Raw genomic sequence first — 25,592 nt, 5'->3', positions numbered from 1 at the left:
TACAAGAGAATAACAATGATGATATTAAATGTTTTTTGTTTTGTGCCAGGTGTACGCCATCTGTAATAAAGAGAATATTTTAATCAATTACCACTTGAGATGAAACATGCATTGCGATTAACCCGATGAAAAAATAAATACTTTAACTTATTGATTTTTTTATTTGTTTTGATCAGACAACATTCAATTATTATTAAAATTTTTTTTTTTTTTTTTTTAATATACTTAAATACAAAACACTGGCCATTTTGTAAAAAAAAATACTTTTTCATTGCAAATTTTTTGAATGACTGGCAGCCACCCTTTATAGATAATATTTTTATTCTTTTTTTTCCTCATTGTATGTGATTCTAATTTTGAATTTTGTATGACATCAGAAACGTTAATTTTCAATTGTTTGCAGTTTGGTCTCCGATAGTCCCAGTAATAATGATACTGTAATGTGGTTTCACGAGTGGCGTTAAATAGTTTTATGTCCGACCTAAATGCAAAAAGAGTATTTCTGGTCCTGGATTGATGACTCAAGCGTAGACGGTCGTTGGTCTCGCCAGTCATAAAACATTTTAGGAGAAAGTGTTAATGTTCGTATAAAAAGCCTTATTGCTCATTGAGATTGCATTGTTGGAAACAAAAGCAGTGAGTTCGACCACTAGTAATAAAGAAAAGGAAAGTAAATGAACATTGCAGATATGGATGGCTTATTATGATGAGTATCTATTGATTAAAATACAAATTATTCCTATTAGCTTTCACAAAGTTTAACCCCAATAAAATACGGTTAGACGTCATTATTTCGCAAAGAAACAAATAACAAAGCGATTGTAATTAGAAATGAAATATTTTGCTCACGGTAAGAGAGAAAAATCGCAAAAATTAAAAATGTCTTGTGCAAATCAGTGACAACGTCAACATTGAATGCATATCTATTATCCAAAAAGTCTTAACCCATCTGCACAATGTCCCCCAGGCGTGTGACGCTATATTTAGTGGATACATTTCACAACGATACGCCATCAATCTCGGAGATGACGGGATGTGACGACGACCTTATAGCTTCAATAAACAAACACATTAGGAGCATTGCCACGAGCAAACCTCACAGAAAAGGTTGAAGAATAAGAGATGAAAATGTTGTATTACTACAAAAACAAAACACACATCACCCCTTTATCGAAGGGGGAGGCAGAGATGCAGCCAGGACAGCTAGTTTCCACTAATAGCGTTCCGTTCTATGATAGGGGCGAGCTCAGCGTGATATCAGAAATTCTATACTCCGAGCATATTATACTGAGTATAAATGTAGCTTAACAATTCTCCTATTGATACGGGAGGCCTCAAATGAGTACTACTAATTTGTCCTCATGCTTGGTACTCTCATAATATCGAGGCGGTAGGTAGTCAAATTATGATGAATTAGCAACCCGCCCCGGCGTCTCACGGGTAGCAGAGCATTTTGCCTACACTTTTTTTTTGTAGTACAAAACATTAATGAATTATACACATAAACACTCCTTTTGAATCACTCAGCCTATTGGTAAAAACCGTATGAAAATGCCTTTGGTAGTTTATTAGTTTATAGCGTTTAAATAAACGGACGCGATAAAGGGATTTTGTTTTATAATGTGTAAGGAATATTGACAACTTTGCGAATAACTTCTAATTCCCTACATTCTCTTTCATCATTAAATCATGTTTACTTATTTGCTTTGCTATTTGTGTATATCCTTTACGACTACTCTTTCAATATCTTAGACTATAAACTTTAACGATACCACAAACATAAAATGAATTTGATTTATTTTCTGAGTGCGTTAAACTGGGTAAATTTGAAAACTAAGCCTACAGTTAGTTAGTTAGTTAGTTAGGAACTGTAATTTTAATGTATATAGATAGTAATCACAAAGTCAAATCATGGGTGGTTTCTGTTTTGGGAGGTCGAGTACGAATCCCAAGTTGAGCAATATTTTATTGGTTTTTCTTACCAGTTTTACCCGAGACTGGATCCTTTAGAATAGTTGATGTAAGGTTAGATATGGTGATAAATTCAGCCCTATCCCGTATACGGTACGTACGTACGTAGGACACGGTATTGACTATTGACTGATTAAGCTAACGCGACGGCCCAAATCGTGCACAATTGTAGTTAAAACCTTTTACACAACTATGATCATCGTAGTATTAGATTTAGTTTTCTAGTTGGATAATCCTATCACTGCGTGGATGAATTAATTTTGTAGTAGGAATTATACTTAATAAGGTGTTTATTGATTAAATGAACCCAGACCTTGGTAATTTATCGTGTTACAATATGTTTTTCTTCATTTTTCACTTTAGTTCACTGTTAACGCCATCTATCGAAGTAGATACGTATTATTCGTAAGCTTATTTTCGTCTCGCGATCGATTCAACTTCCGGTTATATCTCTTCAGTACGATAGTTGTTTCAGTCATTTCAGTTCGCTGATTGTGCAAGATTATATCATCGATGTTTAAAAAAATAAATAAAAAAATACAACATAGCGTCGAAATTTCATATGTATGGGTCATCATTAATGAGTCATGACAAAATAGTTTCATTAGTTAGAATCATTATTGTTGTTAAAGTACAAATTATGTTAAAGCTGTTGAAACAATTGTCACTGTTTGAATATGCTGTTTCTTGGCAACAAGTTAATTATTAACGGCATTTGCGCACGTGTAACAAGCTAGTAACTACCTATGCAAGGTGACTCTAACTTTCTCAATTATAATTAATCACAATTGATTATTGTAAGATGTTACTTAGAAATAAACACACATTTCGACGGTCCCCAAGAACAAAATCACATCTGCAAAATGCTCTAGTTGCAGTATGAAGGTTTTAAATTAAGTGAAATTATAAATATCAATTACTCACCTCAAAATATAAATTAAATAATTCTTTATAACAATCAAAAGTTTTAAAATGAGTAATTATATTCACTTATTTATAACCTCCATACTGCAACTAGAGCATCTTGTAGATGAGATTTTGTTCTCGGAGACCGTCGATTTATGCGTACACTATACTGAGACGCACACAAACATTTATAACAATTAACAAGGTCCAAAAAAACAACAAATAGGTAATACATGAAGGGTAATATATAAAACTTCAAATGTGATATATTATTCCAGTAAAAACAATTTGCCGTTCCATAAAAAATCTCCTCAAATGATTATAAGACGAATATGCTAAAGTTGACACTTTATAAAAACCACACCCTGACATATGGTCGAAAGTTCTCGTGTTATTTGAAACGCCGGATATTGACTTAACTTGGCACACATGTTGTTCCGAATAAACACCAGTGTTTGCCGTGTATAACAACCGCTATAGGTATACATATTTAGAGACATAACATTTTGGTTAAAAATTTATATAGAGATCGTTTTTGCTATAAAAAGTAGATTTCCGTAAGTAATGCTTTAATCTTTTATTGATTGGAGGTAAATAAGGCTCTGTGATAAGACAAAGGACACAATGTTGTCAGTAAGAAATCTATACTATTTTATTTTACGTCAATTGTTAGGATATTTCAGAAAACATTTACCTTATAACGTTTTTAAAACTCAATCAATTAAAACATATATTACCTATTGGAAAAGTAGTCACACTTAACTTATGTAATTAAATATTTTTCCACATACACATTACCCATACTCAGCCCTTATATCGTCGGAAAGATAGACGGTGGCATATTAGTACACCCACTTTTTGCCGCCTGCTTTCCGTTCCATGATCTGATAGGGCGTGCTAATCACTATATAGGCTCAAATTTCAGATTCCGAGTTAATACTTACTAAGCAGAAAAACCCAATATCGGTTTGGCCAAATGAGATTCGTATCCTAGACCGCGCCCATTATACAACTAAAATTATGAACTGTAATTAATATAAGTTAGTATGACTTCGTTTTTTCTATAGTAGTTCGGTGATGGATAGAGACGATCAGTCTGTGTTTATAAACTATATAAAATATAAGTATACCTTCGTTTTATAACGTGTTTTCACTTGTATTAAAATGTAACATCTTATGTATAAAATGATTGTGGAGTGCAATAAACTTTGAATTTGAAAAATTTGAATTAGTTCACTGACGAATAGAGACGATCAGTCTATGTCCATCCAAAATGTTACATCATACAAAGCAACCCGAGACCACCAATTAACGATTAAATATGAAATGACACTCGCCCACGCGACAACCATTCGTCCCGTCGCGCAGGGCCGACGTTGCGAAATGGTACAAATTATGGGATGCGATCAAATCGTTTGGGATTTAGCATAAGCCCTTTGATGCAAATAGCCGTTTAATACGTGAAAATAGAATGAGATTCTATTTTATACATTGTTAGGTAATACATATCAATATTATGAATCCGAAAGTGTTTGTTTTATCTATTACTTAGAATAATTGTATATGTATAAAGAGAAGTCTCGATAGTATGTGTTAGACCATAATGTAGTACTTATAATCCTATGCCTAATTTCATCCAAATCCCCCCAAAGTTAAGGGGTATACATTTTTACGTCTAACAAACGTCCACGTATAATCCATTTCAATCTAAACATCTTAACTGACTTATGCAGAAATGTCTAAGAATCGGTAAACTTTTTGTTTGATGCAAAACTAGAGTATTTTTACAATCTTCTTCTCTATAATTGATTCATAAAAATGCCATATTTTTACTAGCTCCATAGTAAATACATTAGTTGAAAGTGCAGTTTTTACTTTTACTTATGTTCAAACTGATTGCTTTTAAGTTCGATAACTACAAATTATAAATACGAAGGTTAAATAATAATAACACATATACACGCTGTAACTCCGAAGGAGTAAGCAGTGGCGTAACCAGATCCAACTCTCAGGACCTGAGAGCGGTGTGATACCGCGCTCGCAATACAACTACGCCACCGAGGCCGAGAGAGAAAATAAGAATATGTTTTTTTTTTAAGCGAACATTATAGGAATATTATAGGCATAATTTAATATTTATTGATTTTAGATATTAATGAAAAATTAAAATATTGGGGACTGGTGTATTTAAACTTGAAGCTAAGTAACCACTTTTAATTTACATCATAAATATAATTTAAAAAATAGCCACCACTTTAAATAAATCATAATAAATATTGGAACTGGAAACCAGACTTAACGTTTAAACACAGATGTTGCAAACTGTCCAATGTGATTATCAGTGAAAGCGAGTGGAAACCACAACAGCGCGACTTACTCAAGCGACGCAGCTTGTGCTATAAGACAATGAGAGCGAAAATAATAATGCGATTATCGTCCCACAATACATCAAACCGCGACAACTGACGCACACATATAGCAATAGGAACGAAGTGGTCGCAGTATAGAATGTTTGTTTAGCTATTCTTTACCATGCTAGAAAAGAATCAAACCCCTAGTCATTAATGGAATGCATAGGCTTAAAACATAGTCCATTATACTTGTTTATTGAGGGTAAATTTTAAGCTCACTAGATGTCGCTAGTATAGTAGAATATACACTGAAATTATCTCTAATATTATTGGCGACAGGAAAAATGTATGGCGTCATGTCTTGCTAACCTGGAGGCATAAAAATATAGTGACAGCCTTGCAACCAAGGTTATCTGGGAGTAGATATCATATAGTATTTGTAGAACTGGCTAGCAGATGATACGCTATACATTGTAAACAGTGTTAAACTTGTATAACATATGGAACGGTATCCACTAAGATATAATGTCCGACACCCACAAAACCGCAGTAATTAGAACGTTTATTCCTAGAGTAGCTGATTGAATTACGTTTTTACGTCACTAGTTAAACATTACGTCGTCCAACACATGTCATCGATAGCACGCTATTATTGCAAACGACCTAGCTACGTCAATATTCGGGGAAATTGTAATATTTGCTGCGCTCGCAGGCGTTATTTGCTTGTTACAAATATCAGGCAAAATGCTAAAGATAAAAGACGTTAAAATCAGTATGGAGGTAAAGGTTAGCTGGTGAAATATTGTTTAATTTATACAGTCCAATTCGCGGCTTTCTCTTTTTCAATAATAAAAAATCCACTACATATTTACTTTTCCAGGACACTCATCCAAAACACGGTTTACCTGTGTTTTAAATACAATTCAAATCAAATCAGCGGTTAATGACATATATGCAAATGGCAGAAAATTTCGCATTTTTAGTAATATTTATCGTAAAAAATTAATTTCGAAATAGCAATTTTATATTAAATTCAATAAATAAAGCCTAATTCCAATAGACCTTTGATGAATGAAGGTACGTTTGGACTGAATAGTTGCATATCGCCTCGTACGCACTACATTACTTCACATTCTTGGAGCTTTTCCATGCCCGATGCGCTGCTAGATGCGTTCACGGTCTCGGTGTCACGTCGCATATCCATAATAACCACGATATATAGCTAGATCTTAGTTTGCAATTTGTTTTCTCTATGATATTATGATTTAGCAAGGGTAGCATTGAAGGCTACTTATTCGTCTACACGTATCTACTTTATGTAGTAAAATATACATATTTTAGTGCAGAATCGCCCTTTGTGTTAAATTATACCTATTTAAGTGCAGAAATGTATGTTTTTGTTACATTTCTAACCAAAATTTTATGTACCCCAAGTAAGATTGATGAGGTCGCTACTCACTAATAAGAATAGGTAAATATTTTACAAGGACATATATATCTTTGTTTTGTTTTAAATTTGGCAAAGCACGTGTTATGCTATTTCCGCGATAGAGAGAAGAAAGGATCGTGTTTAACAATGCTAGTGCAAGTCGCCAACATTCTTTTGTAATGTATTTTTATTTAGCTTTAAAATTAATTCTGTTTATGCTTTATATACCTATTTTTTTAAACTAAATAAGTTTATGCATTGAAGTTGAAAGTATTATTTAACATAATGCCTTATTGGAAATGAATTATTGAATTTCTAAGTTTATACAAAGACCATACAGCTAATAGTATATATAGTACGTACTACTTAGGTAATATAACCATACAAAACATACCTATCATACGTAAACATTTATCACAATAAAATTTTCTCAGATTAATAACTAAATTATTGTGCTGAGAAGATTTTAGAACTCAAAAAAAATTGATTCATAAATATAAGTTACGGAACTTGATCAATTAAATTAAAAAACTAGCGGTTAATTTTTCACGCTTCACGGTAGAGCCACGTTAAAAAAGTGAGGTTAAGATATTACCGTTAAAATTTAAACGTGTATCGAATAGATAACGTCGGAACAAAAGTGAAATGGTTTGTTATAGTAAAAACGTAATACGTGAGTCGACTGCTCATGCTCTCGTTTAAATCAACCAATGTGCCGCCATTTTCTGGTGATTTCTCATTACTTTCACTCGAATCATCCGAAGTCGTGGCGTACTTGTTTTTGTATTGATTGTTTTCCGGAACTCGTGTTACAAATGTCGCTTTGTCGAACAGGGTAATATTGATTATAAAAAAAACGTGAAATATACAGAAATGGTGTTAAAAGAGCTTCGTCATTTATTGTTTTATTATTTTCAAATTGCTGTCTGAAATATTGTCGACATTTTTATACTAAACGAAACTATCGTTGCTTATAGTATACTTTTGTAAGTAAACAAACAAAATGAACCGACTATTTTAAACATTACAAAAATATTATAGAGCTAACGTCCTGTAGACAACTGTATGCGGTAGACCAATAGTAGGCACAATCGAATTTATCTACAGGATTAAAGGAATTGGTCTGTCTAGGCGGTACTATGGTATTATAAGATTCCACATATTAAAGTAACAGCAAATTCCTTATTTACTCGTCCTTTCGTCTCAGATCGGTCGCAACGTAGAATTAGTACCAACTATGTTAATTGAACGACGCGATTATTTATCGCTTCATCTAGGTATAAATGTCTGTATAACTACACTTTTATATATGGATAGAAATGATTCAGTGTTGAATTTGGATTCTAGCCCGCATAATGAGCAATTCGCAAATGATCAATAATGACGCATGACATTTGCCGCCTCGCCGCGCCGTCTAACTCGAGTTTTATTTTTCGATCGATTTGTTTTTGCTGTAAACAAAGTTTTTTTTCGCAACTGACGAATGCTGTTTAATACGCATTTTCCAAGAATTTTTTCTCGAACAACACATTGCGTTCCTATTTGTGCAAAATATTTCATGGAACATTGAGTTTCCTATTTATCTAGTTTATCCAGATATCATTTTTCCCTGTATATTTTTGTCAGCATTCTCATAGAAAGTTATTCTTGATTTTTCCATTTTAGTATGATGTCAGTAGTATAATATATTTTAATTAAAATTGTTAGTATTTAATCTTTATCAATTATATTTTTAAATCATGATAGTATGTAATATTTTTTTTGTTTGTTAGAAGCTGCATTAAGATGTGTACTAATATGATTTCTAAAAATTTTAAAACGCTTAAATCTAGACTCAACTATTTTTCACTTTATAACCTAAGTTTTAGCTTTTGTTAACTAGCAGGGCCCATATTATTAAATATATTCTTTAGTGCACCTCACGGGCCCTTTAGGCGTACGAACCGGAGTTCAAGCGATTTGGCAAAATGACTATGTACATTTAATTCGGCTTGCAATTTTCATATAACCTACATTACACGCGTTTCTACCAGTCGTCTGTAACACTTTTCTGACGTTTCCATTCCCTGATAGGTTACTTATTATAGAAAAACCTACACCAAATATCGCATGTCTGAAGATTGAACTCAGGATGTCGCGGCGCAACTAATTTAATAGAGAAGCAAGGATACTAGAACAATTCTTAATTAACTTTCACCAATAGTGTAAAAAATGTATTAGTTACTTTTATGCTCCTAAAACCGAGGCAGAAGTGTAAAGCGCAAAACTTTCCGCCTACAGAGTTTTCTTTCCATAAGTTATACATGGCGGTACCGTCGCCGCGCCGCTACGGATATATCCACAAAACATATTGAACCATGAACATATTATTGAACCTAGGATCTTAGACTTTGAGCAATGTATCACTTGGACTAAAATAATAGTGATTATTTTCTTTAAATCTATTCGCCCTTGTTCTAAAATTTCGCTGAATCACAGTCGTAGGCGTAGTTTATAAAAGATTGATGTGTCCTGTTCGCTGTAACTATTGGTATGCGATTAAAATACGGCCAAACGCTCGTGTGATTTATCTAGTTGTCTATCAAACTTATTGGCAGGTATTACTGTTGGTTTAGTCAAGTCAATCACCTTTGCTTTACGCTGATAGATGAGACCTTCTTGGAGTTCATCACGACTCATGTATTTATTTGATTGAAATAACAAGCCATTTACGAATTATGATTTATTGGGCGTTGGAATTCATCATAACTTATATGTTAAGTTGATTTAAATAAGAAGCTATTTACGAGTTATGTATTTATTAGGCGTTAACATCCTCCAAAAGACAATTAGCAGTCAATGAAATGGGTAGTAATTCTATTTCTTTCCTTGATATATCCTTATTAATATTTATATTAGGGATGTAAAATTTGATAAGTTATGTTAAAGAACTAAAATGACCCGAGTATGGAGATAAGTATTTAAAAAACTATAATCTTCTGTTAAATGACTTACGAAACGGGCTTGCATTAAGATCACTCGGTTACCGCTGTTTGAATATTTAAAAAAGTTACAGTATTCATAATTAAATTTTTATTAGTCGATATCGGAAACCCTTATTTCCGCGGTAACTTTATGTCGCGGTTAACTTAAAAGGTTTAATGCATATTACGTAACCGAAGAGTCACATTATGACATTATTAATTACTAATGGGTAATTAAAAACTAAGCTTAACACATTAATAAATGTCGAAACAGTTATAATTGGTGCTTCCGTTGGCATGATCGCGGGCGGGCGGCGCTGCGCGGCACTTCGGAGGTTTGTAGTTGTACGCGTCGGAAATGTTTCGTCGCTTGTCGGATAGATGTCGCTACACGCACTAACCTATATAGATCGCATAAATAACGACGTCTGGGTTCGCTTGCGCAGCTGTCACGGTGTATTTAAATTCATCTATGAATGCATAGACAAAAGCTATTAATTAGATAATGCTAGAAAATAATTCAGTATCCAAAATTAAGTCATTTGAAGTTAATGTTTAAATTATTCTCTTGCTGTCACTCAATTTTCTATGACTTATAACCTTTGAAGTTGTAGGTTAAAGTTGTACTTATAAAAAAAAAATGTATTAAAAATACTTTTTTTTGCAAATAAACAATAAGTACATCAGATTGCTATGTTTACACAAAATACTAAAAATTAATATACGTGATATAAACGTTTTTAACGCGTTAATAAAAACCATTCGACGTCATTACGGGTTCGTGACCGCAATATCATAATTTCAGATGCCAAAACATGTAAATAAAAAATCGCTTTGTCACTAATGTTATTATTAGGGTGACATGAAAAAATGCAACCTTCTCGCCTTATTACTGACATGTAGAGAACTAATCCTTTTGCCTTATTCTGTAGCTGGAAAGGTTCAGTGTTGGTGTTTGTGTCTGATATTGGATTCTTACTTAAAACTTCCGTTTTAAAACAAAATCTTTATTTTTCTCAGTAGGTAAAGCTAGCGTAACTGAATAATTTAAATATAGAACACATTAAAGAAACTCTTTTGTTTACTCACAATCCTGGTGGTATGATATTACAAATAAAAAAAATATATTTTGTTCTCCACACGTGAGGCGTTGGTGATTGTGGACAGTGATTCACTCGCACCCAGGTCTGCCAAAGACATCAACCGACTACAGTAAAGCGAAAACCATGTGGACCATGTGAAAACATTAATTATAATAATTATATTCCTATTTGTCACTAATATTAGCATGTGAAAGATGAATGAAAATCTTCGTAGAACGGACTACGCTATATAAAATTATCTAGAGGTTTCATATTTGAGCAAATGTGGAGAAAAACTAATGCAGTGCTTTACAAAAAGTTATAGACGCTTTCGCGCTTATTCATTTTGTTTAAACTTATAAAAGTAAATACTTACCTAATAATAGGAAATTAACCCATATTCCTAAATTAATTAAGTTTTGTCAGGAATATTTAAATAAATAAAGTAAAATTAATTTGTATTTAGCTTTCTACAATAATAAGTACCAATTGCCAATAATACCATTGAGTTCGAAGTTTATTGATAGCTCGTAATTATTTTAATACATAGTATATAATTATTAAACGACAACAGCATATTTTAAGCCTCTTTTTTGCGTACATATTTCTTTTTCTATCAAAGTTTATTTTGATTTTATAGTGTACTAGCTTTTGCCCGCGGCTCCGCCCGCGTTATAAAGTTTTTCGGGCTAAAGTTTTCCGTTATAAAAGTCACGCTATATATTTTCCTGGGAGCCTATGTTCTTCCCAGGGTCTCAAACTGTCTCCATACCAAATTTTATCCTAATACGTTGGGTAGTTTTTGGGTTTAACACGTTCAGGCAGACAGATGCAGCGGGGGCCTTTGTTTTATAATATATTTTTGTAGAACTTTTTAAGAGGAACAATCCCGTCATGCATCATAGTTCGTAAACGTTTACGCAGCGCACGCATCAGAAGCTCTCAAAACTATTAAATTTTCTCCGTTTTTGCAATATGTTTCATTACTGCTCCGCTCCTATTGGTCATAGCGTGATGATATATAGCCTATAGTACTCCACGAACAAAGGGCTATCCAACACAAAAATATTTTTTCAGTTCGAGCAGGTAGTTCCTGAGATTAGCCATCACTGCTCCACTCCTATTGGGTATAGCGTGATGATATATAGCCTATAGCACTCCACGAACAAAGGGCTATCCAACACAAAAAGATTTTTTCAGATTGAACTGGTAGTTCCTGAGATTAGCGCGTTCAAACAAACAAACAAACAAACTCTTCAGCTTTATATAATAGTATAGAAGTATAGATATGCTCCATTCTAACTTTACATTATCTCTAAAAGTTTGTTCCTCGACCAATATAAAAAATAGCCCTGTTTATTTTGGTTTGTGTTGTTTTATTTATAGTCACATAGATTTCACAAGATTGTTATTATATATTTTTTTATCATCAGTTTATTGGCACTTTATACTTGGCAGATTCGTGGTATATATTATTTTTATTATACAAAATATTTTCGGTTTCGCTTGCGCTACGTTGCTTCATAGTTCCATACTTCATGGAAATCTTATTAAGTTTGTCATGTAATACCTCTAAAATTATCGTCTTAGATATGGCGATGAAAATTGTATGCAAACTAACAATAAACGACAAACAATAAGATATATATTTTTTTTAACATCACAGATAAAGTAAAGATCATAAGACCGTCATTGTAGTAAATCAAAGGAGTCTGCGCTTGGTCGAAATTAAATGTTACAATCTAATCGCCAATTATGATGAGTAAAAGTTTTATAATGCTGAAGTTACAGGCGTTTATTAGGGAAATTCAATAAGCATTTCGAAAAAGCGACAACTTCAAACACATATTTCTAATAAACTCAATATAAATCAGAACGTTATTTGCGATTCGTGACGACGTGTCCGACATATTAAACAACAAGAACATAAAATAAATTAAGTCAAATAATATAACACTAGTAAATCTTTCTTCGCATAATTTAAAAATGTTCAAAGAATTTTGCTAATTCTGACATCTCTTAACGTGACCTAAATTGTAACGTACTTCCTAGTTTTCACACGCAAAAAAGACATTTGTGACACGAAACATTTGTGTACATTACAGATTCCAATACTGAAATTACACATAGAAGTAATTAGTTTACAATCTTACACATTTCAATAGTGTGTTGAAGAGACATGTTTTAAATCAAAATATTTTATTTTTATATTAAGTGTGCAACTCATGTGCGGCCGAGTCGTGAAATTCAAGTATTCATAACCTCTTTACTATTCGCGGTAAACTTCGAGTGCGTGAAGCGTGTCGTGTTGCATAATTGCAAAACACCGGATGTACCGTCGTATTTTAGTCCCGCGGAAATGGGGGGCGGGGGACAGTTCACGGGCGCGCATGCCCAGGTGACTGGTTGATTCTATCTGGCCTTGTCCGTGACAACTGACAGGAGAAATGGCGGCAATATTTCCCGCGCTTTACATAACCTAAATATACGCACACATTTGTTAACTATGATTATAATTTCAGGTAAGTCACCTTGGAATACGTGATGGGTCGCCAAACGGAATATGAAAACCGGACGAAAATAAAGTCACGTGAGTATTTCCTCGGATCAAAGATCGTGATGTTTGTTTCGTAATTTACGATTTCACTGAGAGTGGCATCAATAACCATAGACAATATCATAGCTGAGGAAAATGGGCGATGACTGAATTATAAACTTATAGAAGAGCTAGCGATGATATATTATTCATAATTTTGTCCTATTATTCCCGATTTCGGAAACCAAAAACCATATAATACTATAATTAAACTTAAAAACTAGAAGGAAAGCTAAATGTAAAGCAATTATATCCCTTTTCAAATTACCCTTTATTAGGACTTGTCCATTACGTCAAATGTAACACTAATAACTGAATAGCGTGTAAATAAGTACCTATATGTTTACATTCAGTTTTTCATACAATAAATAATATAATCAATGCGCCCTATTCCGTCTACGGGGGCAAATCCGTCTTTATGAAATTACGGGCGTTCTAAATGACAGCTTTGTAAGCCGTATTGGCAAATAGGGGATTTTTGTCAATTTTACTTACACGACTATCGAAGCTTTCCTTCTATTAGAACATCCGTAATTACTAAAAGCCGGATATGCCCCACTAGTCGGAATGGGCCTCTAACTATATCTATAAGACTTGTATGCATATTTGCGACAAGTGACAACCCTACAGAACACATTTTCACCAGATTGTTTCGTAAATTTAATAGCGAATGTAGCCGTTAATCTGCTCAAGTATTTATAATCATAATTACTAAAGCTCATATTACTTTAATTAACTGCTATTAAGCTATTAACTGGCAACGTAGCGTGAAATCACGAGCGACTCTACATAGTATAAAGCATTGGATATTATCGTTTATGTCTGTTCGCATATTGTTAATGCAGAATAAGTACTCAAAAGAAAATTGAACCGCTTAACTGCCTTTGGGTATGTAATAAAAGACGGTGGTCAGGGGCCCTATTCCGTCTATAAGGCCGAATCCGTTTTTTTGCAATTACGGGCGTTCTATTCGATGGACAGCTCGATAATCGTATAGGTAAGAGTCAAAATACCCTATTTACCTACACGGCCATCAAAGCTGTCCATCGAATAGAACGTCCATAATTGCAAAAAGACGGACATACCCCCGTAGACGGAGTAAGCCCCTTTAACCGTAATTTAATTTGAAAAAATAAATGTTAAAAATTTTGTAAATTTTTTTTACTATGTTGTTTGTGGTGTATATTGTGTCTTTTTAGATATAAAATGTTTTATATTACAATGCTTGAATATTGATATTTGTGTACCTTATAAAACAATAAACAAATACACGCCTCGAAATCTTTTAGGTGTGTGAAAATGGCACAAAGTGGCTACGTGGTAATTCCGCCCACCTACCACCGTTGATGTGGTAAAAACCCGTCATAGTGACTCATTCTGAAGCATTAAAAACCAATTTGATTCAATAGGGGAGATATCGAACGATAAAAATATTAATTACAAGTGAAGTTTTAAGTATTTGTTAAAAAAAAAAACTGTTCTTTCGAACAATAATCTATACATATTATAAATCAACGTCCCCTTTTCTATCTGTCTGTATGTGATCGATTTTCTGAAATCTACTGAACGGATTTACATGAAATTTGGTATGGAGAAAGTTTACGACCCTGGGAAGGTTGTAGGCTACTTTCTATAACCTGGGACTTTTATCCCGGAAAACTCCTTCACGCGGGCGAAGCCGCGAGCAAAATCTAGTCAATACAAAATTTTAGTTAAGTGAGAACACAGCAATACTGTATTTAAATTATTTCTTATGTTCTGTTATGTTATTCTCACGCTTGTGACTTATTTGTCTTTTTGAGAATCAAATTATTTAACCTTAATTTCTTCGCAACTGTGGACTGCATGTAGTAACATTATGAAAATAATCAATCATCATTAGGTCCATTCTTGGCAATTATTCAAATTTTAATAAAATAATACAGAAATGCATAGCGGTTTAAAAATTATTTGTGCTAGTACAACAGTGTACTCTATATTACTGTTTTTTAAATCTACAAAAAATCGAAAACAGAGAGGTGCATTAATGATGTATTATACTTAAAATATTTGAGGTTAATTATTCATTATGCATTTCAAACGGTAAACATCCAGTTATAATTTAAACCAACTTTCGTGGCTCCATTCGCGTGTAAAATGTTATATTTTATACTTTTCAGAGATATAATATCGGCCCATATGTTAATACAGGACATATTTAACCTCTGTGTTAAATTTCGTCCAAAATCATTCAGCGGTTATGGCGTTAACTTCCAAAATTTTTAGAAACTTGGTTATTATATTATTGAGAGAAAATTATTTTCTTAGATATATAATTAATTATAATCACTATTTATTCACAATATGAACACGTGAACACTTGCATATAATGTTTACCGTCTCTCAGAGTAGCGAAGTCAATTAATTACTAAACATTATAATGTATTGAAATAATTGCTTATTAGTTTCGATAATAATTGTCGTGTTATGTTATTTGTTGAATGGCCAATAGCTTTTCTTGGCACGGCATAATGCCCGACTAATCCTTCCTTAATAAATGTTTCAAACTTCGTCCAACTGCTAATTTCTGTTTATTTACTATTAAACAAAATAATAAAATAATTATATGTGTATTGCAAAAATTATAATGCAACAAATTTGACCAAAATATATTAATTGGAAATTAAACTTTATTACGTTACATGTATGAAACAATCTCGTTCGAGCTGAGATAGTTGTTGCGAATCTCGTTTAATTTAGTGATGCGCTCACACTCGATACAGAACTTTATCGATAAGCCGTTTGAACAGAATTTCGGACGATAATCCGAGGAACATGGTACGGATTTATCGCGCGCTGTTAGGAGAACCGCGTATTTATATTAAGTGGAGTAGCTGTCAGCGCCTACGCCGACGCCGCAATGGACGGTTGCATACAACACCGTTTTTCTATAAATCTAAAACAATCCATTTTTTGTCTACTTATTTGTAATTTTTAGTCCGAAATAACAGTTGCATGTCAGTCACATAATTTCTCTATTTTCCAATATATTGTATTAGTTTCGTTAAAACTCCAAAAAAACTGAGTATGGAAGTGGATTTCAAAATATTAAAAAAAGAACTTAAAATCTGTATACTTAGAAACCAAAATACCATAAAGCTTTCGAGAACAAAATGGCGAGACGGTTGTTTAAATATTTCATTAATTTAGATATCATAAAAATCTTCTGAAGTATCTGATATTGAGCCAATTCACATAAAATGTAATCTGCGGGGAAAGTTCTTCGAACGAACTTGCAAATACAACGACAACTAATAATCTAAAATTTGCTCACAAAATTAACTGACTGTTGGATTTAACAAAGCATTTAAAGGTGACAGTTAGGAGTCATTTACGTCACAATAAATTGTGGAAGCGTGCGCAGGACCGCCGCAAATAAATAAAATAACGCAGGTATTTCTCAGAGCACTCGATAAATGCGGAAAATAGTATTGTCAGTGCGACTTTATTCATGTAAAAGGCCAGACCGACACTTAACTCTTTCGGCTAGATCGTCCAACTAATAATAATCCGCACGTGAAATGTTTTGGCTGGTGCTTTTTGTTCGCGGCGGTTATTTCAGTTTTCCAGTAGGATTTTATACAAGATCAGGTCTGGCCGTCTCCGCAGTGCAGCGGCGCAGGACGCTACTAACGCCAATTGGCAACTCGCAAATTATCGGGTGGTATACTTAGTGCTCACGACAGCAATGGGTTCTCTACCCAACGACGAAAAAGGAATTATCGAATACGAAATTTGAATTTAATTTACGATTATTTTTTTTAATAATCGACGTGCTGTGGGTCGTTTCTTAGTGCAGTGAATGTGTGCCAAAACCTTTGAGGTCAGTGTTGTGAACGAACAAGCATCTAGCAAAAAATATGACGGAATTTTTTGGATCATGGAGCAACAACGGCGAGGACGGCGACGAGGTGGAGGAGACGGTGGAGTCCGTAGAGACCATCACCACAACCACCACCAAAACCCGCGTACCAGTAAGTCTACCCGGTGTTAATAAAGCAGGTTTTATTTAATTACGGCCTTGAACATGACTTGCGTCGCAGGTGTATTTTTGCCACAAAGACACATTTAGCTCCGTGGGCACTATGCATCTGGAATACGTGGAATAAAAAGAAGAAAAACGACTGCCCAGCTGCATTAAATCTCTCTAAATCCCGTATTAGTTTCCTGAAATACGTGACAGAGAAAGCGAGTGGCGACAAGTATATTTTTATTGCGTCTCGTCTGTATCATTGTTGGTGGTGTTTATTTTGGACAAGTCCAGCTAGTGTCACGGGCGCTGTCAATGCTGGCTTGCTGTGATACGAAACAGCGTCTGGCCCAAGGTGAAGGCGAACTCTACCAGCTCCAGCCCGTGTCACTTGTCATTCAAACATAAATTAACTAATCATCTATTTTGGCAAAACGCAGTACATTTCCACAGAATTATAACTATCGCAAAAGAGAGAATTATTTAAGTATAAAAATTGGGACACAAAAATAAAATACGTATAATTCGTGCGTTACTTCGTCACTGCTCTGTCAGTCCAAAAAATCCACGTAGAAATAAAATGCTTTTGATCTCGGTAGTTTTATGACAACTTCTATTTGTGTAGTCATTTTATTTACTTAAATCGTGAAAACTTTGCATTAGACACCTACATTTTTATCGATAAGAATCCAGACATCAGTATTTAGATTTTATATTTTTTTTTATTTCCAGACGCGTAAAAATACAACATCGCATATTTTAGTTTAATTTCATTCTGGGCTGATTATTTACGTAGATTTTGGATGTTGGAACGCACAGTTGGCTTGGCGATTTAAATAATTTGTTTTTATGCCTCATATAACATAAGTGTAACGTGGAAAGATAATTAGAGAGTCCGCCAGCGACCTTTATAGTACCGTTTATAAAATACGGAGTATAATTTTATCTAGGCATTTCAACAACCATCTATCTCGTGTGCTCCATTAAATCACTCCAATTTTAATTATAATTTTGTTAGATTTTACATTCTTATAAAAATAATCTTAAAAACTAATGTTAATTATATGAAATCACCAAACAAACCGTGTTACACTTATTTTAAGAATAGCGATGCATTAATCACCGAATACTTCATAGGACGTCTCCTCACTATTTAGAGTTGATGTTTGTAAATAGCTTTATTCGAAATTTAAAAATCAGAATTATAAATTTCACCTGTTCTTTTGAAGTGAAATGCTATAATATATCGATATCGATATTTATACGATTGATAAAACCTAAAGCTCTAAAGGTATCTCTACAAGTAAGGGAATTAGAAGACTTCTAAAGCTAGTTATAGACAGCAGATCATAGGATCGTGATTTAAGATCGTGTATCCGACGAATAAGAAGCAAATCGTTCCTTTTATGTTACACAGTACGTAGGAAGAACAGCCCTTTGTTTTAACAAAAAGGAATCATTTTCCACAACGTAATGCACGCCCCGTTTGCACGATTTTGTCTCAGTAATTGGCACTCTTTAGGAATTTAAAAACTTGTTATATTTTGGGAATTACAAAAAAAATATACGTCCCAACAAGCATTGTCTAAAACGTCAGAATTTTCATTAATGTAGGTAATGGGGTGTAGCTCTTTACCGCTACCAAACTCCCTCAAATACCACTGCAGCGCTATTTCTTTCAAAAACAGATTTAAAATTCCATTATTACCAAAATGAGAATTATCGAGATAAAAAGCAGCTGTAGTTTAAACGATAAACCAGGACCTGGTCTTCGCGGGCGCCAAATTTCATGTAAATCCGTACAGTTATTTCTGCTTTTACTTCAAACAAACATACAAACATCTAAAAAATTTCATAAACCTTCGCATTTATAATAGTAGTAAAATACAAAGTAAAAAAGGAGCGTTATATATTAGTAAGATGAGATTCGTATCACGTATTTTTTTAATTAAAAAAAAACACTTAATTTATAAAAAGCGCATAGACAGCCTTGCCAGAACAATTGCCCTCTGTCAAATATTTCGAGATAAAAGTACAATTTATTTCAGGGCTTGGTCTACTTGTATACCAAATTGTATCCCAATTTCTTTAATAATTTCTGTGTTTACTTTAATAAATATGTGCACGCCATCTTTACAGAACTTTGAATCTCTAATATTAAGGAGGTAGGATAAATAATATCATAAACAATCTAGATAATTGGTAATTTGTTTACATTTTGGCTGGCTGCATGCATATATTTCCACTGTTAATTTGTTATCAATTGGAAATCGTTTAGAATGGTTTATATAAGTGCAATTATGTGTTACATATGTTGCAATATCTGCGTTGGGTTAGGTTAGGTTTGACCGTAACCTAACCTAACTTTGCTAGAATGCATATCCGCAATAGAAGTGCATCCTTTATGTATCTGTCGTAAAAGTTTTATCGCGTTGTAAATATAAATTAATTATTTATGATTATAGGTTTAATTAGTAATTACTCATTATAATGCTTTACTTACATAAAATTATTCTAGAAGTATTGCTAACACTTATGATGTGGTATCTTAATTTCTTGGAAAAAAAATGTACAATATAAAAAAATGATTGAAAAATAAAATTTCTATTTACATTACTGGCCAAAAAATATCGCCCGTTTTAAAAGTAACTAATAGAAATTGACTCAAGTGGACTTCCTTGCTTCTTTCACCCGTAGCCGCGTTCTCTGACCGTACAACATAAATATATACATTTCTATACAAATTCTAATTCTGGTGGCGCGTTCTGAAACAATGTTTAATGTAAAATACACAATGTAAACATGTGCTTTATATGATTCATTGAAACGTTTGCCCCACATACTGAAATATTAGTTTCCTTGAGACAATGTATGGAGGTTTGTACTTAAACTGTTTATACGTTTAGCAATACGGTTACTTTGTTGTGTTTTATGCGATGTTCAAGAGATTTTACGACTGATATTTAATAGGCTTTAATTACTTTATATAAAGCGCGTTGGCGACTTAATTATGAGAAGATGTTAAATATAAATATGTAATTGGTGACTAATATCTTTATACTTTTATGTTTTGTAGCGTCTATTTACTTGCTAATAAATCTTTATTGTTATTAGATACTACAAAAGTTACTTTGACGAGCATAATGTAACGATGTTATGAATAGTTGATGTTAAATTCATGGCATTCCAATTAAAAAGCGGTATAGGAATTTTCGTATTTGGAACATAATATTGCTATGGATATCTAACACGGAAGCGGATCTTTTCCATCACGCATGTGACTGTAGCCTGAATAAAAGCGTCTTTAGAAAAGTGCACGCAACGTTATGCATGGTAATGTTTTTATTGCTCTACCCTTAATTGGCCAGTAATGCTTCTTTGTTTATAAAAAAATATCTGTTTATATTTGAATTTATTTATATATCTCATTATTTTTTCATCTAATGTGAGCGCAAAAAATTTTTCATCGTGCAATATTTTTTTTTTTGTGAAGTTGTGATTAGTCTAATGATTTCCAAAAAGTTGTCATTTTTTTCATATATCAGTATGACGATACTATACAAAACTTTTTTTGTTAAATATTCACCAATCTATATATTAATACCTGGAATTCACCCGCCTCCAGACAAAGAGGTCATCACCCTCTCGCAAGAGTTCGGATTTGTTTATAAAAAAAATGCGCTCATGTCGTAAAATATAGCAAAAGCTATTTATCTTGGATGACTTTGGAAATATTGTACTTTGCCTAATTAACTTGTTTTGACTCTTAGCAATAAAAATAGCCTATTTAATCTGTTATATGTTTTATTGAGATAGTTTGTCTATCATGCCAAACACATTGCCAATTCTTTTCGATAATTTGGGATTATCTACTTCAATAACTCAGAATAAGGTACATGTGGGTATTGTTAGGGATATATCATGAACTGCACTAATAGTATAACATTTTCAGCAAGTATTGCTATTTATAAGAAGACAATAATTTCAATGTTTTCTAAGCATTTGTTTGTAATAATAACGTGTGGGTTGTGTCATAATGGTAACGATGCAGACGAAGGCGTCTTCTACTGACGACACGCTTGTTTTAAATTCTTTGTATTATTTAATGCTTAAAGACAAACATAACTATTTAAAAGATCTTTTTTACTATAGTTTTATTTTTTCTTTCACAAATACTTTCGCTGAAGTCGATTCATTTACATTGTTACAGAAGTTTTTAAGTTATTGTAATAATATTACAGGCCATTACACTTTACATCACCCGTTGAATTTTTTGGAAAGACAACGAATGTCAAAAAAGATACATTGTTTGTTTGGACACATGTTACTAATTCCATTATAATGACGTCAGGTATAACAAGTGGCCTATGTCAACACTCGAAGCTGCATTATCTGATACACAGATCACGTTTGTCGTTTTAATGTATTCACAATAACAAAGGTACGTAGGCACATTAGGCCGACATTAACGATGCCGTCACAGCGAGCACGTAGCTGCGTTCGTTGTGAAACAGTTTCATCACACGGGTTCGATGACAGCCGACAAAAGTGCTAATTGGCCGCGACACTAAACATTTATACTACGAGCCAAAAGCCCACAGATATATCGCATTGTTTCATTGTACAGTGTACGCAGCCGATTTACGCGTTCGAAAACAAAAAATCAGGGAATCTTTTATAGCAGATTTCTGGTTTATTTACAAACGACGTACCGAATCGAATGATGTTTTAATACCGAATTAAATCTCTATAATTGCAATGTTAGGTTGATGAAAACGACTCGCTAGAATTTTAATTATGCACCATGTTTTTTAAATGCAAATAAAACCTAATAAATCCCTCAAGCTTGTCTCGTAAATATGGTAACAGAAGGCATTAAAATGGCAATTCGAAATTCAGTTTTTTTTTGTTTACTCGGCGGTAAGTGCATGCAATTTTAAGCCTTCATTATAAAGCAGGAGAGATGAAAATCGTTCAACAACAATATATTTATATACGACGTTGTTGGATTGCGTGCAGCCGAAGCTAAAATAGATCGCACAGCTCCGCCTCACCGAGATACGTACATTTTTGGAAATCAAATAAAAGCTTTGCGTTTAAAAATAAAATTAAAACAAGGTTGATTGTAAATAGAAAGCGTGGATTCGAGATGAGTCACACAAAGGTCAACCTCCCGTTTGTTTAGCGATAAAACCATTGTAAAGGAAGTTCCTCCAAAAGATATTCGATTACTCATACACCAAAAACTATCTCCGTAGCCCACTGTATCTAAGAACTTGCCAACTCGCTTACGAACTAATATCAATAGTAAAATACAAGAATATTACGAGCATAATGTCAAATATTGTCATAATATCTCATGCAGTTCATGTAGGCCGTGACGTTGGTGCACAGCAATGTCAAAGCGAAACTATTTTTCGCACTGAACAAGGTTCAGGGACGAACAAAGACCGTGTGAATCTCACAAAGTGGAAGGGTCTGAAGAAGACGCGTGTTCGTCGAGCCGACAGCCCGACGGCTGAGTAAGCGAGCGTCACGGCTACTAATCCCGAGCTAAATTTGCATCTCCAACATCAACATTCATATAATGTGCAGAATGAACGCTCACAAACATTATTTTGGTGCAAAGTATTTTCTTAGCAACTAGTTTGCGATTGCGTATTCATTTATTAGGAAAAGCAAGGTTATGTCGCGGTGACCACTCTTTTTGGTCGTACTTGTATGCATTAGAGACGTTTTATGTTATATCCTATCTTGAGCTTTAATATAAAAATATAAAATTTGGGTTTTTAATTTAAATTTTTACTAAATATCCAACGAGTTTTTGTTAATTTTGTTATGTCACATCTGTGCGTATAGACGAGACGTCCTTGTCTATGTGAATGAGTCATGATTTATAGAGCATTCAAAAAGCTGCAAATAAAATAGTAATTATAAAGTTGTTATAAAAATATTTTTACGGCTTTCAAAAAGATGTAATTATACATTATTTTGATGTCGTTTTATTATGAAATTTTATTTAAATATTCTCTGTACGTATTAAAATGTTCCAGTAGGCTTTTAATCTGGTGTTTTATAATTTTTAATAGCTGAGTTGTGCAATAAAAAGTTATAGATATTATAATCAACCGCAATGTAATTATGACGTCATTTATTTACCTAATGTAACTAATAAATAATAATTAATTTACACAAGCATTGATACACATAACATGACACAATTGATTTCTACCCTAATTAATTTATAATAAAATTTCATACACAATAATTTAATTTACCTATCTTTATTGCGTACTTTGTATAATATGATTTATCTTCTGTGCTTTTAATAGTGGTCCATACATTGTTACCAATCTTAAATCTTCAACTATGCCAAATAATAACAGGTGATGTTTTGGATCTCTACCAGTGGCGAAGGGTGATTTTTCGAAAGGTAACCCGAAGTAACAAAGATTGCCTTAGTTAACATATCGCGGTCAATTTGACAGACAACGAAAACTAGGACAAACGTAAAAAAACCTAAAAGGGAAGCCGCCAGGAATTGCCTTGTATGGACGCTTCGTCACTGATCTCTACCTTACCGACATAAGGGCCTACGAGGCTACGCACATGGCATATAGTATAAACGCGACGCGCATTTTCAGTGCGCTCATTTGAATGTAAAAGTACACGGCTTGTAACATCGCGATTACCGTGCGTTATAGTTGCGTTTGACGCGCGTTTACATTTATTTTAAAACATTTAATACATAATCTCTATTAATATAAAGATTAAGGGATAAATAGAACCTTAGTGACCTCAGATTTTAACCTCCAAATACCACTAGATTACCAGAACCATAAGATAACTTTTCCTAATCTAAGTATTGACGGTATATCGATTATATTTCGTGTCGAAATGTTTTCAGAGGTTAACGTCTTTTTCGTACTCTCGGATAGTTTATTGCCTATCTATTCTCGTAACGTTTTTCTTCGCATTCTGCGGAACATAATAGTTTATTAATATGCTGCTTAGGATTTGTGAGAGATTCCGGATGCTTCTCGATGCTTCTCTTCAAATTTCTAAGTTTAGTTTGCTCTTCTTTGTAATAATAGATAAATTATAAACTCTATAAAGCGTGTATATTAAATAATTTCTGTCTATTGGCAAAGGATAAGATAAAAAAACCGTTTTCTTTGTAAGTATCTAATGTATTTCTAATATAGGATACTCTATTTATTACTAAGGAGATATTTGTGTAAATGAACTGCAGACAAATTGTTTTGTGGTAATATGGTGCATTAATTTTGCGGGGGTAGTACGGTCACTTAATATTTTGGTAATTGAAGCCGGTAGATATCACTGTCTCACTATTAGAAGGTCATGTGGTAATTTTTAATTATATTGGAAGAATGAGATTAAAATTTTCATGTTAGTAAAAATTTAAAACGACAATAATTCATTTTTCCCCGTGTATTTTCGGGATTATTGGAAATTCTTGCTGAAAAAGACATCGACATATATAATTCAATTTGTTTAAAAAATATTACATAGAACCTTAGAATAGTTAGCCAACGTAATTGCTACAGTTTTTTTTTTCTAGATATATTAAATATGGAAACAAGCAAGGTATTTTTTTTATTTTCCACAGATTACAAAGTCATCCAGCCAAAAACAGACAAATGTATATACAATCTTAAAGCATAATATAAATATTTTTATACCTACAACTAAACATTAATATCTAAACTGTACATTTTAATTTATTATTACAAGGAATCTATATAACACAGTCACAGTTAAGATGCCAAATCTTCTAGTACGTTCTTAGAAAATATCACATGATTTGGCTTGCAAGATAATTGTGTCCAACGATATTTATTATTTTAATAATGTGTATGACGTCACAAAGCTGGTCTTAGGTCGAACATCACAGTAAATAATACAGGTTTTATCCATATAGTTGTGATATGTGTCCAAAGAGTAAGGAATGACTTATGACATTTTAATATTGATATTACTGATATATCTATATTTTTATTTTGGTATCTACGAAAATAAAGCATATTTATACCCTAAAGATCGGCAATGCGTCGATATTTGTTATGCATATTTATGAGCGAAGGTAATCAACAACTTAATATGAAATTGTTTAAAATTCTTTTATAAGTAGTCTTTTTGTTGTCAGGATTTTCAATTTTAGAGACATGATGACAGAGTAATTGAGGGCAGGTGATTGAACTACATGACTGAAAGTATTGTTTACACTTCTTGAACAGGTACAAAGCTATAAAAACAAGTGTAAA

At 33.1% G+C, this 25,592-nt stretch overlaps 1 protein-coding gene across 10 annotated transcripts in view; it reads left to right on the top strand.

The window, feature by feature from the left end:
- The window catches only part of LOC115440658 (tropomodulin-1), a 75,121-nt gene that overhangs the window by 15,096 nt on the left and 34,433 nt on the right, over positions 1–25,592 (top strand). For 5 of the 10 annotated variants that reach the window (XR_003938385.2, XR_005112653.1, XR_005112654.1 and 2 more), the window contains exon 1: positions 16,902–17,311. The exons of 1 other annotated variant lie outside the window; for it this stretch is intronic. Coding sequence is in view for 3 of the 9 variants with exons in the window: in XM_030165054.2 (XP_030020914.1) it covers positions 17,198–17,311 (114 nt within the window). In the remaining 6 variants the exon portion in view is untranslated. Of the gene's footprint in view, positions 1–16,901; positions 17,312–25,592 lie in introns of those variants that run through there. 4 more of the 10 variants (XR_003938386.2, XR_003938388.2, XR_003938387.2 and 1 more) reach the window with 1 other exon arrangement.

This window comes from Manduca sexta, chromosome 20, assembly GCF_014839805.1.
Source record: "Manduca sexta isolate Smith_Timp_Sample1 chromosome 20, JHU_Msex_v1.0, whole genome shotgun sequence".
Lineage (NCBI taxonomy): Eukaryota > Metazoa > Arthropoda > Insecta > Lepidoptera > Sphingidae > Manduca > Manduca sexta.
This window is presented reverse-complemented; position numbering and strand designations above follow the sequence as displayed.